This window comes from Bos mutus, chromosome 19 (genome assembly GCF_027580195.1).
Source record: "Bos mutus isolate GX-2022 chromosome 19, NWIPB_WYAK_1.1, whole genome shotgun sequence".
NCBI classification, from domain to species: Eukaryota; Metazoa; Chordata; class Mammalia; order Artiodactyla; family Bovidae; genus Bos; species Bos mutus.
The window spans coordinates 20,840,150-20,857,684 of record NC_091635.1 but is presented as its reverse complement, the minus strand read 5'-3'; the positions used below and the strand labels follow the sequence as shown (position 1 = coordinate 20,857,684).

At 58.8% G+C, this 17,535-nt stretch overlaps 1 protein-coding gene across 5 annotated transcripts; it reads left to right on the top strand.

The window, feature by feature from the left end:
- Positions 1 to 5,516: 5,516 nt before the first annotated feature.
- RNF112 (ring finger protein 112) lies at positions 5,517 to 15,025 on the top strand. 5 transcript variants are annotated; one of them, XR_011467967.1, is made up of 16 exons: positions 5,518 to 5,791; positions 5,974 to 6,014; positions 6,519 to 6,807; positions 7,008 to 7,214; positions 7,326 to 7,454; positions 7,628 to 7,732; positions 8,135 to 8,185; positions 8,432 to 8,488; positions 8,565 to 8,639; positions 8,742 to 8,859; positions 8,983 to 9,149; positions 9,223 to 9,276; positions 9,399 to 9,473; positions 9,607 to 10,927; positions 12,015 to 12,181; positions 13,289 to 15,025. XR_011467967.1 is itself a non-coding variant. In XM_070389586.1 (14 exons), exons 1-14 carry the CDS (start codon positions 5,738 to 5,740, stop codon positions 10,075 to 10,077), a joined length of 1,887 nt encoding a protein of 628 aa, XP_070245687.1. In that variant the 5' UTR covers positions 5,517 to 5,737; the 3' UTR covers positions 10,078 to 10,988. The 5 variants fall into 5 exon arrangements, 4 of the variants coding, with proteins under 4 accessions (XP_070245687.1, XP_070245690.1, XP_070245688.1 ...); XM_070389586.1 differs by lacking the exons at positions 12,015 to 12,181; positions 13,289 to 15,025 and having other exon boundaries at positions 5,517 to 5,791; positions 8,989 to 9,149; positions 9,607 to 10,988; XM_070389585.1 differs by lacking the exons at positions 12,015 to 12,181; positions 13,289 to 15,025 and having other exon boundaries at positions 9,607 to 10,988.
- The last annotated feature ends 2,510 nt before the right edge of the window (positions 15,026 to 17,535 follow it).

Here is a 17,535-nt window from a genome sequence, read left to right as displayed (position 1 = left end):
CAGGTGAGGGGGCATCTCGTCCCCCCTGGTGCCGGCTGGGGCGGCTAGGCTGGGGCTATATCTCTTCGTGGTATTTGGCTGGAGTGTTTACTGTCTAAAAGTTTCCCATCTTGCAAGGCTGTCCCTCTCCTGATTTCTCAGTTAGAGTGGGGGTGCAAGGAGTTTATTGGGACTTTTTTGGTCTGCCTGTTAGCCTCTGTGGGCTGCCCCTTGTCCAACATCAGGTCCAGAACAGTGAGGCAGAAGGAGAATCCAGGGCACCCGCCTCCATGTGGCTCCTCAGGTCCCGAGGCCCCAGTGCCTCAGCCCTCCCCTTCTCTCTCCTTTAGAGTCTTGTCTCCTTTAGAGTCAGTCTTGTCCCGAACACTCTGCCTGGTGTCCGGGCGTTTCGTCGTACTTCACATAGGAATGGGACAAGGCACACCTGCTCCATCTCCCTGTGAGTGGGAGTTGCTCAACAAGACTGTGATGCAGTGTGACGTACATGGAGCGCCGTGGGCCCATTTCCATGGACATGAGCCCCTGGCCACCTGATGAAGTGGCCCAGCAGGATCCCTTATGCCTGAAGGACTCGTTTTGATTTACATTCGGGCTGGCAGGGCGTAGGGCTTCCCAGGTGGGCTAGTGGTAAAGAACCTGCCTGCCAGCGAAAGAGACATAAGAGATGCAGATTTGATTCCTGGTCAGGAAGATCCCTGGAGAGGGAAATGGCAACCCACTCTGGTGTCCTTGCCTGGAGAATCCCATGGGCAGAGGAGCCTGGTGGACTACAGTCCATGGGGTTGCAAAAAGTCAGACACACACTAAAGTGAGTTAGCACATATGCATAATACTGGTGGAGCGGGTGGGGCAGGAGCTGTCAGCCTGCAGTCTGTTCCTGGTGGCCGCTGTGGATGGGCAGGGCTGGCTTGGGCCCTGGGGATGGCTCCCCAGCCTTCTCAGGCCTGTCAGCTGACCGCCTCCCCGCCTCTGGCCCCAGAATGTCCTCTGGGACCAGCTGCTCCGATCGGGGTGGGGCTCCTCTTCCTGCCACCAGATTCATCATCAGAAAGCAGAAGCAGATTCCAGCGTTTGGACACCATCCTCCCTGACCTCTGGGGTCAGCTGGTCACTTCCTGTTACCTAACCTCACTCCACACTAGATTTCATTAACAAACAGGCTGTGTGGTGGATTGCTGAGCACCTGGCTGTTATGGCCGCTCTGCTCTCCCCAGGTCTAGGCTACAGGGTGGGGAGGGGTTGAGAGAGGAAGGAGTGTGTGTGTACATGTGTGTGTCTATGTATGTGTATATGTGTGTGTGAGGGAGTGAGGTTAGCAGAAGCCAGGCGTGGCTGTGAGCATCTGCAGAGCCTCAGTTTCCTCATCTGTAAAGTGGAGCAATGATTCCACCTTTGGAGGAAATCTGGGAGAACTGAGTTTCTATCGTTGAAAGGACTCAGCCTACCTTCAGTTCAGTTCAGTTCAGTCGCTCAGTCGTGTCCGACTCAGCGACTCCATGGACTGCAGCCTACCAGGCTCCTCTATCCATGGGATTTTCCAGGCAAGAGTACAGGAGTGGGGTGCCACTGCCTTCTCTGCCAGGCTTCCCTGTCCATCACCAATTCCTGGAGCTTGCTCAAACTCATGTCCATTGAATCGGTGATGCCATCCATGGGATGGCAGCCTACCTTAGGAGCGAGTAAATGCCTGTGACCATCTCATCAGAGTAACAAACTAGCTGAAACAGGGCTCTGTCTGTGGGGCATGGTCTTCACGCCCTCAGGTCCTGCCTCTGTAGGAACCTCTCGGATTCTTATTTGACAAGAGGAGGGGTCAGGCCCCCTGGATGGGGAGGGGGCTGAGAGACCAGGCAGGGGGCAAACAGTGGGGAGATGCTGGCACAGTGAGGTGAGGTGAGCCCAGCTGGCATTTATTGAGCACCAGCTGCATGCCAGGCTCTCGCAATAACCCAGCAGGGGGGAGATCATTATCTTTAGCTTTACTGTCAGGAAGCTGAGCTGCAGGGAGGGGAGTGACCAGGCTGGCAAGCTGGGCAGGGTTGGCATTTGAACCAAGGCCTGGGTGCTGCCAGGGCCTTCCAGCTGGTCCGGTCCATCTCGGGGTGGCCTTGGCCACCAGATGACCAGTGGAGGTCCAGATGTAGAGGCTGAGCCTGCAGGGGGCCCGGCCCCAATCAGTCTGGGGCTGGCTGTCCAGCTGCGAGCTGCTGCCTCTCACCTTGGAGGGGTCTGGGGGGCCAGGCCCAGCTGAGTGGAGACTGTGGCAGGGTGTCTGCTCCTCAGGGCCAGCTGGCCGCATCCTCAGCATCCTGGCCGACTGCCTGGATGCTCCAGACCTGGTGGGCGGCTAGGAGTCCAAATGGGGGATTTCAGGGGAGGGGCCTGGAGCTGGGCATGGGCTCGGGTTCAGGGAAATTGGTGCATGATGGTGCAGGTTCCTTGGTTGCTGATGGCCCCCCGCTAGCCAGTGTAAACCTCAGGGGGCCTTTGAGCGTCACCACTGTCACCTCCAGTCCCCACAGTAGTCAGTCAGTGCCCTGGCCTGGGCGTCCTGCCCATGAAGGTCCCCTTCCTGTCCCTCGTGCTGGGACTGTGGCTTTTCTACCCCTTCCTGACCCCCAGGTGGGCCGCCCCAAGTCTCTGTGAGGAGGTCATGTGACTCTGAATCTCTGCTTCCCTGTCCGCAAAGTGGGGCTGTGAGTGTTAAGAAGTGGCTCCAGTGTCCGTGGCCCCTTGCCCTCTCCCACCCCACCAGATTGGCTGCTGAGCCCCACTTCTGACTGACCACACCACTGCCCAGAAGTTTCCAGGTGCTCCACAAAATCTCCACTCTTGTCCTCATGCCCTTTGTTTCAGGGGACAGAGCCCAGTGTGCTCAGCCTGACCGCCAGGGCCTTTCCGGTGGGCTGCTCGGCTGCTGACACACAGCAGGGACCACCTGTGTCTGTTGTCCAAAAGAAGCAAGAACAGATGGGATTCTAATTGGAAATGGACTCAGCCCAAAACAGACCCCTGGGTGCCTAGCATCAACAACAGCTCTGCCCACGCCACCCTGCGGCTGAAGCGTCTAGTTTTAAATCATCAACTATTTATTTATCTATGACTGGACACTTAGGATGCTTTAATCTCCCCTTTTAATTAGAAAAAAAAGTTTGTTTTTGGTGACATGGCAGACCATTAACCTCAAAACTCCAGAGCAAGTCAGACGTGCCTGGAACCACCCTTCATTGTTTGTGGCTGAAGTTGGCAAAGATCAGCGTGTGAGTTGACCTCTATGCAGGTGAAGATCCCCACCAGGTCGGCGGTAGTGTCAGGGCAGGAGCCCCTGGCACAGCACTGCCTGCTCTAGCAAAACTTGGTGGCACTCTGGACGCAGTCCCTAGGGGACAGGTCTCAGGCCTGGTTTAGCCGCCAGGTCTCCTGTAGTCTCTCTGCGTGGGTTCAGGGACGCAGATCTCGTCACATGCCTCCTGCTTCAACTCCTTTAGGTTCCCACCGTCACGTCATTAAAGTCTAAAAGCTGCCCCATGTCCTCCCCAGGTCTGTGCTCTGTGGACCGCACTCCCCAGCACTGCCCCAGCCTGGCCTTGACACAGGCTGCTCCCTGTGACTGCAACGCCCACCCCACCCAGCGCCTTTCACAGAGAGGGGTTAACGTCCACCCATCCCACAAGACTGAGCCTCAGCAGCTGCAGGTCTGGCTGCGGGGCTTCCCCAGTCCCACAGTCTCCTAGGTTTCGGTGTCTGTGCTCAGGGTGGAGGCCTGTCCTGGGTTTGAACACAGCCTTTGAGCTCCCCTGGGTAAGGACCCCATCTGTCTCTTGTAGCCCTGGCAGCAGACTCCATGATTGGTACAGAAGAGGCACTTCCTAAAGATTTGAGAACAAAGAGGGGAAAGGACAGACGGGAAGCTCTCTGAGGGTGTCTGAGCCAGCCTGGGCCTGGGCTGGGGGGTGGTTGCTGGGGCTCTCTGTCTGTGTAAACCCTCCAGCATGGGTTGGGGGGAGGCGGCGACAGGCCAGCACAGACCTGGGGTTGGGGGGCCGAGGCCGCCCTCTGGACCCGCACTGCATGGCCATCCTGCTCGCCCAGCCTTGGGTTCCCTGTTTAGACACCAGGCCCTCTGTGCTGTGGGGACCGGGGGAGGCAGCTCTTGGTGACACGGTGTGACCCTAAATTGCTAAGCAGGTGTGGGATGATTGTTCTGCTCTGTCGTCTTAGGACAGGGCGGGGGTCACCTTGATGGGAGGGGACTGGTGGCCCTGGGGGGTGGGGGTGGGTACTCAGCACATCCTGCTGTCCCTCCGGGTTTGGGAGGGTCCCAGCCACGAAGGCAGCTGAGTCTGGGCTCACCCACTGGACAGTACCCAGAGGCCGCTGGCTAGACAATGGCCTCCTGGGCCAGAGAGGGCCCTGGGGACAGGACTGAGGGCTAGGCTGCAGAGGGTCCTGCACGCCCCACTCCTGGCCTCTCCTCCACCTCTCACTCCCTGTGAGAAATGTCCTTCCACCCCCACCCCTTTGCTGGCCCAGACTCCCCAGGAATGCAGATCCGAGTGCCCTGCCTTTGCTTGGTGCCCCTAGAGACCTGGATTCAATCCCTGGGTTGAGAAGATCCCTTAGAGGAGGGCACAACAACCCACTCCAGTATTCTTGCCTGGAGAATCCCATGGACAGAGGAGCCTGGTGTGCTACAGTCCACAGGGTCACAAACAGACACGACTGAGTGACTAACACACAGAGGAGCCTGGCGGCCCGCTATAGCCACAGGGAACACTGGGTGGAGGTCGGAGGTGGAGGAGGGAGGGCTGCTCAGGGAGGTTCAGACCCTCGGGTGCAGCCCAGGAACTTTGGATTCCAATCTAATGGAGCTGTGGCAGGTATTTGAGCAGCCAGGGGTCAGCTGTGCTCAGGGGTCTGGGCTGGCTGTGTACTGCAGGGTGAGTGGGAGGGGCCCAGTCAATAGGCAGCTAGAGGGTCCAGGGATAACTCTGTGGAAGAGGAAGACACCACGGGACAAAGAGCCAATGTCAGAGCAGCCCAGGGGGCTGAGGAAGGCATAGCTGGGACGACCCTAGGGAAGGGATGACCCTGGGGGAGGCACTACCGTGGGGGAGGGTCCTGTAGGCCACATGTTGTGGGTAGCATCATGGGCCCCAGCAGATGCCCAGCACCACGACCATCCACGGGAGGAAGGAGACCATCTGGGGCTCTGGGTCAGCGCCCGCCATGTGCTTTCCCGGTTCCCACACTTCTGTCTTCTGTACCCCCTGCCTGCGGCCCTGGAAGAGACCTGCTGGGCCAGGAGGGGCAGTGCCAGCCTAGTTCTGTGTCTGCCACGCACCCATATGGTTTCGTTCTCCCTCCACCCTCCCCCGCCCTGTCCTTATCTTTCCCTCGTCTCCATGGCGACTCACCACCTCGCTCGCCTGCATCCCAGCCTCTGCCAGGGATTCTGGGCTCAGCTCTCTCATCCCTCCCTCCTCCGGAGCCCTGGTTCCCGCAGTCCTGTCTCCTCCCCCTGGGGTGAGTCCAGAGGCAGCCTCCTCTTTCCCGACTGTCACATCCATTTCCCAGCCCTGCCCAGTCGTCTCCTCCGGGGAGACCACCCTCCCCCTCACCAGCCTCCACCTGCCACAGCCCCACCAGCGCTTCCAGGAGAAGAGCCATCCTCAGCGCCGGCAAGGTCTCTCGGGCCTGTTCTCTGCTCTGGGACTCTTGCCCCCGCCAGCCTCCCATGCCGAGGTCCGCCTTGTCAGTCATTTCCTTTTGTCACCGGCTTGGCAAACAGGCAAGGTCTTGGTCCTGAGATCTGGGGAGGAAGTGTGTGGGGGGTTGCTGGGAAGGGGCCCCCTTGTGGGGATGGGTCTCCAGAGAGGGGATGGGGGCACCTAAAACCCAGGATGAAGATAGAACTCTGGATTCTCTTCTAAATAACATTTTTTGGGTTTTCTGTCCCCAATTTTCTCCAAGGAGAGAAAACGGAGCTTCATGGGGAACAGCAGCAACAGTTGGTAAGTGGAAGGCCTGGCGGCGGGTGGGGGCCATGTGGGTGGGCTGGCTGGGAGCACGGAGGCCTGTCCCAGGGCGGGCAACACGAGGCTGGCCCTGGTGGGCTGTGGAGGGAAGGACGGGAAATCAGGTGGGTGCCTCAGGAAGTCGGTGCCAGCTCAGCGCTGGAATCTTCTGAGAGCCATCTGCCCCGCTGCGGGAGCCCCCTTATGTCCACAGGCCCAGCGTGTTGAAGCCACTGCAGGGAGGGGGTAGGGGTAGGTGACCCCTGGAGGGACCCCTCCCCTCGAAGCAGGAGGCCGTGGGGGTGGATTTCCTTGGCATCTGTGCCAGACGCCGGCACCATCTTGTCTGCCCGCCCCTGCCTCCCTTCCTGGAGGATTAGAAACAGGCCAGACCCGGGCGGGAACTTACCCGCGACGGCTCCATCCAGGGTTCCTCGTTTCGGGGGCCCCTCTCACCACTGTCTGGGGTCCCCGCACCCCTCCCCCCACCGCCGCCCCCAGGTCCCATACGCCGTTCCCCAAGCTGGAGCTGGGGCTGGGGTCCCGGCCCACGGCGCCCCGCGAGCCGCCCGCCTGCTCCATCTGCCTGGAGAGGCCGCGTGAGCCCATCTCGCTGGACTGTGGCCACGACTTCTGCCCGCGGTGCTTCAGCACCCACCGCGTGCCTGGCTGCGGGCCGCCCTGCTGCCCCGAGTGCCGCAAGACCTGCAAGCGGAGGAAGGGCCTGCGGGGCCTGGGGGAGAGGATGAGGCTCCTGCCGCAGAGGCCGCTGCCCGCCGCCGCGCTGCAGGTGCCGGCTTGGCCCTGGAAGGAGGGGGCGGGGCGGAGGAGGGGGCGGGGCCATGGAGGTGAGCATGCCGGCCTCGGCCGGGGCGACGGAGGGGGCGGGGCGACGGAGGGCGTGGCTATGGGGCGGGGCGACGGAGGGAGCGGAGTTCGGGGTAGACACGCTCCAGCCTGGTGCTCAGGGAACCTCGTCTCTGGGCCCAGGAGACCTGCGCTGTGCGGGCTGAGCCGCTGCTGCTGGTGCGGATCAACGCCTCGGGGGGCCTCATCCTGCGAATGGGCGCCATCAACCGCTGCCTGAAGCACCCGCTGGCCAGGGACACCCCGGTCTGCCTCCTCGCCGTCCTGGGGGGGCCACACTCAGGGAAGACCTTCCTCCTCAACCACCTGCTCCAGGGCCTGCCCGGCCTGGTGAGCGCGGGGCCGGGCGAGGACTGGGGGACAGGACCAGGGTCCCAGCCGGGCTTGGCGAAGGGAGCAGGGCCGGATGGTCCAAAGTTGCTCTGCTTCTCTGTTCCTTAGGCGTCCGGCGAGGGCAGCTGGCCGAGGAGCGCGGGCTCCGGGCAGGGATTTAGGTGGGGAGCCAACGGCCTCTCTAGGGGCATCTGGATGTGGAGCCACCCTTTCCTGCTGGGGAAGGAGGGGAGGAAGGTGAGGGGTGAAGGGACGGAGGGGTCCAGGCCGATTCGGGCAGTGCGGGGGCTGGGGAGCAGAGAAGGTGATGGGCAGGAAAGCTTTGGGGGCCAGGATGAGAATGCGGGGTGGGAAGGGGCAGGGTTGGGGAGGCGCCTGGCAGGCTGACCCACAGCTGGCACTCCACGCAGGTGGCCGTGTTCCTGGTGGACACGGGGGACGTCATGAGCCCGGAGCTGAGCAGGGAAACAAGGACCCGGCTGTGCGCCCTCACCTCCATGCTGAGCTCCTACCAGGTGAGGCCCTGCTAGCTCCTCAAGGCCCTCTCCACCTTCCCAGGACCATCTTAGCCCAGCCTGGTCCCACCAAGGAAGGTCACCTTGGCCCCAGAGCAGGTTCTGGAGGCACCCCTGCGAGGGGATGACCTTAGGGAAGGTGGGAATATGGTTTGTCCTAAAGTTCGGTTGAAGGTTCCTGGGGCAGCTGAAGGTCTGTGGACCATTCTTGGGCCTGCCCTCCACCCCACCAAGGTCAGGCCAGTCCTGCCCCACTGCAGGGTGCAAGGGGTTCCCCTCCCCGGCTGATCCCTCCCACATTCTGAGCCCCACAGTCCACCTGAGGATCCTTCCTTGCCGGAGTCCTCCCAGCATCTCCTTGTCATCACAGCCCCTCCCGCACCTTGTTCTCCTTGGTTGCAGATCCTCACGGCCTCTCAGGAGCTGAAGGACACAGACCTGGAGCACCTGGAGGTGAGGGGATGGCTGGCCTGGGGCTGCTCTCTGTCCCTGTGTTGACTGTGAGGCAGGGGACTGGGCAGCTGGAATTGAGTGCTGCCGGGCTCTGCCCCAGGGTTTCGTGACCTGGAGCAGGGCTGTGGGCTGGGGGCTGAGGAGAGGCCGGAGGGTCCTGGGCTGGGAGTTGGGAGGGTGTCCTCCAGGGGCTGGGAGGCACATCTTTGGAGTGGTCCAGTTGTGACCTCTGTGCCCCGTCCCCAGACGTTTGTCCACGTGGCCGAGGTGATGGGCAGACACTATGGCATGGTGCCAATCCAGGTGAGAGCCCGTCTCTGGACTTGGAGCCCAGACCCCGACGCCCCAGCTGCTGCTGTCAGCACCCCTTCTCTTCCAGCACCTGGACCTCTTAGTTCGTGACTCCTCCCACCCCAGCAAGGCTTGGCAGGGTCACGTGGGCGATGTCATCCAGGTGAGGGAGGGGACGGAGGGCCAGGAAGATGGGGCAGGTATGGGGAGCTAGCTCAGAGTGCTCCCCCTCCTTCATTTATTTATTTTTTTCCCCCTCCTTTAGAAATCGTCTGGCAAGTACCCCAAGGTCCAGGGGCTGCTCCAAGGGAGGAGAGCCCGCTGCTACCTCCTGCCGGCTCCTGGACGGCGGTGGGTGAGCCGAGGCCATGGAAGCTCAGGCGGTGAGTGTCCCTGGAGCAGGGACTCCCTGGCCTGCCTTCTTCTGGGTGCCCAGCCTGATACCCTCTCTCCTCCTAAAGCCGGTCCTGCTCCGGGCTCCTCTGCATGAGGGATCTCTTCCTCAGACACAGATGACGATGCCGGCCGCCTGCGCGCCTACGTGGCTGACGTGCTGAGTGCAGCCCCCCAGCATGCCAAGAGCCGCTGCCCAGGCTACTGGAGCGAGGGGCGCCCGGCAGCCCGGGGGGACCGACGCCTGCTCACGGGGCAGCAGCTGGCTCAGGAGGTCAAGGTGTGAAAGCCCCCTGGAGCCCCGGACACCTGGTGCCCCTGCACCCCCTGACTCCCCACCGCTGTCTCTACAGAACCTCTCGGGCTGGATGGGCAGGACAGGGCCCAGCTGCGCCTCCCCGGACGAGGTACGGGGCCAAGGGGAGGACGTGGGAGTGGGGAGGTGGGCCGGACTCCTCTGGGTGAAGCCGGGCAACCAGCAGGGGACAGGGGCAAAGGAGGGAGGCAGCCGGGTTTTCCCCCTGGACAGATGGCTGCCCAGCTGCACGACCTACGGACGGTGGAAGCTGCCAAGAAGGAGTTTGAGGAGTACGTGCGGCAGCAGGTGAGCCTGGCCTGCTGGGAGCCTGGGCGTCCTGCAGGAGAGGAGCCAGGCATTGTGTAGGAGGAGCCCAGGCGAGGGTCTGGTGGGAGGCACTTGGCTCCGGGTCAGGCCCCTTCTTCCTCCTCTATCACAGGACGCAGCCACCAAGCGCATATTCTCTGCGCTCCGGGTACTGCCGGACACCATGCGGAACCTCCTGTCAGCCCAGAAGGACACGCTGCTGGCCCGGCACGGGGCAACCTTGCTGTGCACCGGGAGGGAGCAGACTTTAGAGGCCCTGGAGGCCGAGCTGCAGGCCGAGGCCAAGGCCTTCATGGACTCCTACACCGTGCGCTTCTGTGGCCACCTGGCTGCCGTCGGCGGCGCAGTGGGCGCGGGGCTCATGGGCCTGGCAGGGGGCGTGGTGGGCGCAGGCATGGCCGCAGCGGCGCTGGCCGCAGAGGCCGGGATGGTGGCTGCGGGAGCTGCGGTGGGGGCCACGGGGGCGGCCGTGGTCGGGGGAGGTGTGGGTGCCGGGCTGGCAGCCACGGTGGGCTGCATGGAGAAGGAGGAAGACGAGAGGGTGCAGGAGGGGGACCGGGAGCCCCTGCTGCAGGAGGAGTGACCCCCGCCTGGATGCTCCAGGGCTGGATGCTGGGGGGAGGGGCGGATGTGGGAGAGGGCTGGGGGTGCTGATCCGAGGGTCCCGGTGTACCACACTATCCTGGGTGAACGGCCCATCTGGGTGGTGACAGAATCGCAGTCACCAAGAAAGCGAGAGGGCCCAGGGCCAGGAGGGGCCTGAACAAAGCCTTGGGCTGTTTCTGTCCCAGACAGTCCCAGACCTGCCTCTCTTCCTAGATGAACAGGCCCAGGGTCTCCCACCAAGAGTGTGACCCACCCTCTCCACACTGGCTTCTTTCCTGGGACTGCAGCAGGGCTGGGCGGGTGCCATTCTGAAGCCTCCCCTTCAGAGACGGAAGCAGCCCCAGGATGAGGGCTCCTGGTGATCAGGATCAGGAGCCCCGAAGAGGGGCTGAGAATGGGATGGGTGCCCCCACCCCAGGCGGCACACAGTGGCCTAACCCCAGAGCGGAGACTCCTCCCAAAGTTACCCCAGCAGGACGGGGGCTGCCCCTCCTCTGGCAGCCCCGGGGAGCCTGCACGCTCCCTGAGAGCAGGGCCCCTTACGTGTCCCTTGTGGTCATGTCCTTTGTCCAGCCCGGTCAGTGCCCACGTTCTCTATGGAATGCCGTCCCAGCAACGCGTCAGAGCCAAAGAAAAACTCCAGTAGTTGCTGAATTACACCAACAGCCCTCATCGCAGATTCTAGAAAAGTCCTGGGGGGACAGGTCCATGGACCACACCGCCCCCGACCCTGGGGCAGACCCCTCGGGCCCGGTGGCAGGAGACCTGAATGCAGCCCCACGACAAGCCCGAGGAGGACAGGAGAGCCCCACGAGGAGGCTTCTAGGGTATTAAACTGCGAAGGATTAATGGGTGCATCCTACAAAAAATAAAACGTGTGTGCTTGAGTGTCAGCGTCCCGGTAAATCATTGAAGCAGCTCCAGAGCTCAGCCTCCACGGGGCTTTGGGGACTGGGCAGTGAGCCCAGGCGCTCCATGATGGGGACCTGCAGACAGGAAGAGGGGCCAAAATCCAGAGACCTGGGGGCCAAGGGCTTGTCCGCCCACTAGGACTGGGTCCCGCTCCGATCGTCTCTCCCACCTCGCTGGCCCTGGGGAAGGTAGTCACTTGGTTTCCATCCAAGGGTGGAGGTGGACGGGGAGTGACTGCTGGAGCCGGAGGCAGGAGGAGCCAGGACCTCTCTGCAGGCCAGCACCTGGCGAGCATCTGCTGCCCTGGCTCTGCCCAGCCTGCACTCAGCAGGACAGCAACTGAGTCTGCGTTGGAACCCTGTCCTTTGCAGCAAACCCAGAGAGGGGACATCTCAGCTGACGCTGCCCTGGTGGCTGATGGCAGGAGAGCCTCCAAACTCCTGACCCCTAGCTGGTGTCCCCCTGCCGAACTGGGAGATTCCTTTAGGGTCAGCTGTGCTGAAATTGAGGTGTCGGGACCAGCTCTTGGAAGCAGTGTCTGGAGACAGACAGAAGGGCGTGGTCTGGGACCCAGCTCCACAGCAGAAGTCAGAGAAATCCCAATGCCCCGCCTGGGACGGATGGAGATGGAGGGCTGGGGTGACTCTGGAACTTCTGGGGTTGGGGCCAGAGGTGAAGGCAGGGCTCAGACCGTGTGTGTTTGTCGAGGACAGTTTCTGGAAGCATCTCCCTGGGTTGTTCCCTTGTCATCCAGTGGACACACAGGTTTACAGAGCCTCGCAGGCTTTGGGGCTGGCAGGCTCAGGATGTGGGGGAGTCTCCAAGGGGTCAGGAAGGGAGGGAGCGGTCTAGCTGGAAGCCCCCTCCCCTGGGGCTGCAAGGAACTGCAGTGCACTGCCCCCCTGCTCTCTGGACAGAAGGGAGACTGCCCGGTGGGCCAGGTGAGCACTCTGCAGAGGCCAGATGGATCACATTGAGCCACATTTGCCTTGTGTCTTACAGCTCTTAAAGCATCTCCCCAGAGCCTGGGACCCACCTGGGGCATTGAGGACATCGAGGGCCCGATTTTATCAGAAGTTCAGAGAAATGACGCGTCTCCATTGAGAAAACTAGTCAGAGATGAGCTGGGCCTCGAACACACGATCTCTGATGCCAAATTCGTTGCTCAGGTAAGCCCACATCACTCCCTCCCCCAACCCAGATCCTGCGATCAGGCCTCTGGGCTCCAAGCCCGGTGCTTCCAACACTAGTTCTGTAGTTCACAAGAGCCCAGGGACTGTGTCGAGACCTCGCAGCCTGGTTGGTTCTAACCTTTCTCTCTGGTGAAGGTAACTGATTTCCACATTCCTCGGGTGACAAGCGTCAGGGTAGAGATCTGGCTGGGGACTTAGCCTGTGGTGCCTGCTTCTGGAGCCTCCTGGTGCTGAAGCTGGCCACAGAGGGAGGGAAGCTGTGTCCTTGGGCCCCCTCCTCCCACCCCCGAGCCCCCAGGTCATACTCTGAAACTCTTGTGCCCAGTGTGTGGTATCAGCAGGTGAGGCTTTTGGGAGGGATTAGGTCTTGAGGGTGCAGCCCTCGTGTATGGGGTTAGTGTCCTTGTCAGATATGAACAGACCTGGCACAGCCCCCAGCCCCTTCCACGTGTGAGGGCCCAGCCGACTATGCTCCAGGAAGTGGGCCCTCCCCAGCTGCAACAGCGTGTCCGCTGGCCCCAGGATCTTGGACTTTCAACTTCTCAAGCATGAGGAATAAACGCTGTCCCTTCTGTGGATTTTATTACAGCAGTCCCTTTATGTAGACATTGAAAAGAGGTGGCCTTTCTGGGAAGAAAAATCTCTTAATTCTGGTAAAAAGCTTATTTTGGGCTTCCCAGGTGGCTGAGTGGTAAAGAATCCACCTGCCAACGAAGGAGACACAAGAGGCACAGGGTCAGTCCTTGGGTGGGGAAGATCCCTGGAGGAGGAAATGGCTACCCACTCCAGTCTTCTTGCCTGGAGAATCCCATGGACAGAGGAGCCTGGTGGGCTACAGTCTGTGGGGTCACAAAGAGTCAGACACGACTGAAGCATCTGAGCATGCAGGCAAAATGCTTATTTAGCCTTTAAAAACATTTGCATACCTATTAACAGGACAGAGGAAGAATTTACAAATATGAATTTTCTCCAGGAAGTCTTAAGAGAGGGGGCGAAAAGAGTTCTTCCCTTTGATAACCAGGGAAAATTCAGTCTTAGGTTTATTCATCCTCCAGATTTTCCCCTTTTGTTGTTATTTTATAGTAATGAGACAGGCTGGGACCCGGGACTGTTTACCAGAGCGCTTGCACCTGGACAAACACGAGGGCACACGTGGGGGCAATCATGAACAATGAGCTGCGGAAGGCCACAAACCAACCACCAGGGCTGAGGCGCGGAAGCTAAAGCGGGGCGCTGAGGCAGATCTCTGCGCACTGCCCCACCCAGGGGGCGGGCAGACCGCCCAAGCTGACCCCGGCCCCACCCGACCTGGTTAAGGGCCCAGCCCGCCCCTAAGAGCCGCAAAGCCACCTGGTGCTTGTTCCCACTGCGCAAGTGGCAGGAGCTCCAATAAGCCTCACCTGAATTTCTCATCTGGCCTCATCGATTTCTGTTGATCAAAGAGTCCAAGGACTCGGGTCAGTGCTATACTTGGCGACCACCCTGGTGGGCAGTCCGTGGGGCCTTTGCCTCTTCCCTGGGAGAGGATGCAGCCACCTCCGGGACCATCGAACAAGCTTCCCTGAGCGGCTGGGACCCCTTGCTTCAGCTTCTCCCGTTCGGTAAATCTGCTTCCTCACCCCAGGGCCTCAGCACCTGTGCTCAGGCACAGCTTCTCTCCCCTTTGTCCCAGCCCTCTCCTGACCTCTCTCATCTCCTTCTCCTGTCCTCTTCTTCCAAGGGGGTGGAGGACAGGCAGCTACAGCTTCTCTCAGGCGTGACAGCTGCTCCCTCTGGCCAGCAGCGGTCACCTGACGAGGGACAGACAGGCAGGAGACATGTAACTGGCTGGTGTCCAGGCTCCATCATCCCAGGGGGCAATGGACAGGGTTTCAGCCCTTTCTGGAAGGGAAGGGACTGGAGCTTGAATAGACACCCACGGCCTGGGTCGAAATGGCAACCTCTCTCTATCTGTCTTTTCTGTCCCTCCTCCCCTCCCTTGGTTCTCACACCCACACTGCTGTCCCTCTCACTCTGGACACTCCCTGTGGGGTCACATTTTCATGACCCCCCAGTGCTTTTCTGTCCCCAGCTCCTGCTGGTAGGAGGGGCATGTAAGAGAGGAGCAGGGCTGCACAGAGTCCTCCAGGGACAACGCACGGTGACCTCATCTCTCTGTTCCTGTCTGTAATAGTGTCTGTTGCTGCTACATGTTAAGGCTTGATCAGTGAGTTTAAAGGGGTCTGTGTTTCATGTGGTTTTGTCTGTCCAACCTCTCGTATGCGTCTATGCTGGGCTCAAATCCAGCACGTGAGGCTTGAAATGCGAGCACAGCGCATGTGGCCTGAGACTCCCACCTTGGGTGACTTAGTCAGACTTCAGAGAATTAACCTGTTGATTAAAATAGAGTCCAAGGGGCTTCCCTGGTGGTCCAGTGATCAAGAATTCGCCTGCCAATGCAGGGGATGCGGTTCAATCCCTGGCCCGGGAAGACCCACATACCATGGGGCAACTAAGCCTGCACCAACAACTGAGCCTGTGTGCCGCGACTGCAGAGGCCGAGCGCCTGCGCTGCACAAGAGAAGCTGCCGCAACGAGAAGCCTGTGCACCACGGTGAAGAGCAGCCCCTACGCACAAAACTGGAGACAGCTCACCAGCAACAAGGGCCCAGCACAGCCAAAATAAATAAGTACATAAATATATTTTTTAAAGGAGCAGAATCTATTTAAAAAATTAAAAATAAAGAGTTCAAACACCTGGTTCAGTAACAGCAACACTACAATTTCTAATGATCTCCGTTGCTATTTCTACCTTTCTTGTTTTTTGCAACCATTGAAATTTTAAGCCATTCTGTAAATACAAAGCCAAGTAATTATCAGAATCCCAATGGGATGAATTAGAGATGTCAGTACAATACATGATTTGAGGAGAAATCTTTAATGCATACCAGTGTTAAACACTTAAATTCTTGAATATGTGAGGGAGGAAAAAGCATCTTTTCTTTTGCTGTATATTTGTGAAAAACAAGATGACATTCTCAAAATGGAGTCACTGATGCTGAGCTCCACATCACCAAACTTCACTTAATTACTGCTTCAGACTCTCCCCGAAATAGGATCTTAAACCAGGGAATCAGGAATTGCCTGGTCGATACCAGTGAGGTCACACTGGCCTGATGGACCCCTGCTTCCCCAACAGGGAAATTACCTCTCAACTACCACCTCACTTTTCAGCCCAGCGTGACTTCCTGTTCCTGCCCCTTCTGCCTGTGAAAGTCTTGTCCTCTGTACAGTTCCTCAGAGCTCCTGCCAGAGGCAATGCCATCTAATTCATAAGTCATTGAACAAAGCCAGTACGATCTTTAAAATGTATGCAGTTGAATTTTGTTTCTTAACATACTTGTCTGCATTCTCAGCTGGGAGCCATGCAACAAAAGCCAGATGAACAAGAGAAAAGCACACAGATTTATTTAATGTAAGTTGTTTTGGGATGCGGGAGCCTTGGTAAGGAAACAGAAGCCTGAAGAGGTGGTTACACCTGTGTGTTTTTAGAGAAACATGGTAGAACCAGAAAGGGTATGACAAGCTCCGTGGATTAGCGGCGGTGGGAGGGGGAGGGGGCTCCACAATACCTGTCCGTACCCTTTCCTCCCCTCCTCACTCTTCGAGGAAACAAGGGGCTCCTTTCCTCCAGCTGTGGGAGGGGTCCCCTCTCACACGACAGCGTTATGAGGGTCAGAAACTGCTTCCTGAACCTGCCATTTCTCAAATCCCTTCATCTTAAAATATTCAGTGTGCCAAGGTGCCAAATTCTGGGGCAGCGTATCCTGAATCCCGCTGATAAGCAGCGTGCAAAATCCCCCTTCTGCTGCACGTTAGTTTTACAAACCATATTCACTGTTGCTCGCACTTTCACACGATCAACTGTTTGAGTATCATTCTGTTGCTCACAGTCCCACCCAATCTTTTTTTGCTCGAACCACATGGCCTGTGGAACTTCCCAGACCAGGAATCCAAGTCCCCTGCAGTGGAAGGGCAGTCTTAACTCCTGGACCACTCAGTCCTAACCTGAGGAACAGTGTAACTCCAGGGCCTGATAGTTGGAACATGCCAACATTTTCTCTTGTAAGAACCAACACGTTTGTCCCAAGATCCCCTGATCACACAAGAAGCCTCATACTTCCGTGATAATTTTGGTCTTCAGTAAGTGTTCTGTTATCCTAAATAATGTTTCCCAGACACAAAGGAAAAGACACCCATGGCTGTCACCCAGTACTGAAGCGTCTCCTGAGGTGCTCTTGGGAGGTTCAGGCTCAGCCTCCACGGCTCTGAGTCTCAGGACTGACCCCCTGGGGGCCATTTCCCACACCAGTTGCTGTGTGATTACAGCCAGTCTGAGCTGTCTGTGCTGGTGATGGTCTGAGCTGGTGATGGTCTCAGAGCCACAGTGAGGCCACAAGCTGTGTTATCGCTGAGTGACCTCTGAGTCCTTGTGGGGAGTTTTTGTCCCAGCAGTATTCTGAATTTCCCCCATTTCCATTCCAATTGTGTTTGTTTTGGTAATTATCTCAAAGTACTAAGTTTACTAATCAAAGTATTAACATCAAAAAACATCAGCTAGGACTTACCTGGTGGCACAGTAGATGAGAATCCACCTGCAAACACAGGGGACATGGGTTCGATCGTCGGTCGGGACGATCCCCTGGAGGAGGGCATGAGGTTAGGTTAGAGGAACCTGGTGGGCTACAGTCCACGGGGTTGCAAGACTTAGACACGACCTAATGGCTAAACAACAACATCAGGATGCATTTTAGTTACTGTCACTTCAACATCGTTGCAGATTACTAGTGAAGAGGGTCCAGCTTTACTTTGTGGCTATGTGAGTTGCTGGACACCTGTGCCCAGACCGTGTCTGTTTGGGAACCCCGAGGAGACATGCCTGGGGGGACACAGCAGTGTGATGGCATCTTTGTGGCCAATGAATTGTGAGTCTTCGAGCTGCTGAGGTGTCACAGCTGTGAACAGGACACGGGGGCTGCCTGTGATGACAGACAACTCTACTAGGAAAATTTTCTCCCTGGAGTTCCAAACAACATCAGTGATTCTAGAAAACTTGTGTCCAGTCCTCTGGGAATGTCCCTCACCTTGGAAGCATGGATCTGCCTGGGTTCTTCTCTCACGTGGAAGTCACATCAGCGCACGTGAGGGGTCCTCCCGGATGACAGTGCCCGTGTGGCTGGTCCCTCCAGCTCCTGCAACTCGAGGCCTCAGGGCGTCCAGGGAAAGCAGGCCTTTTGGGTATGAGTGGACCAGCCTGGGAGTCCTGTGCCCACGGGACATGGCCTCAGATC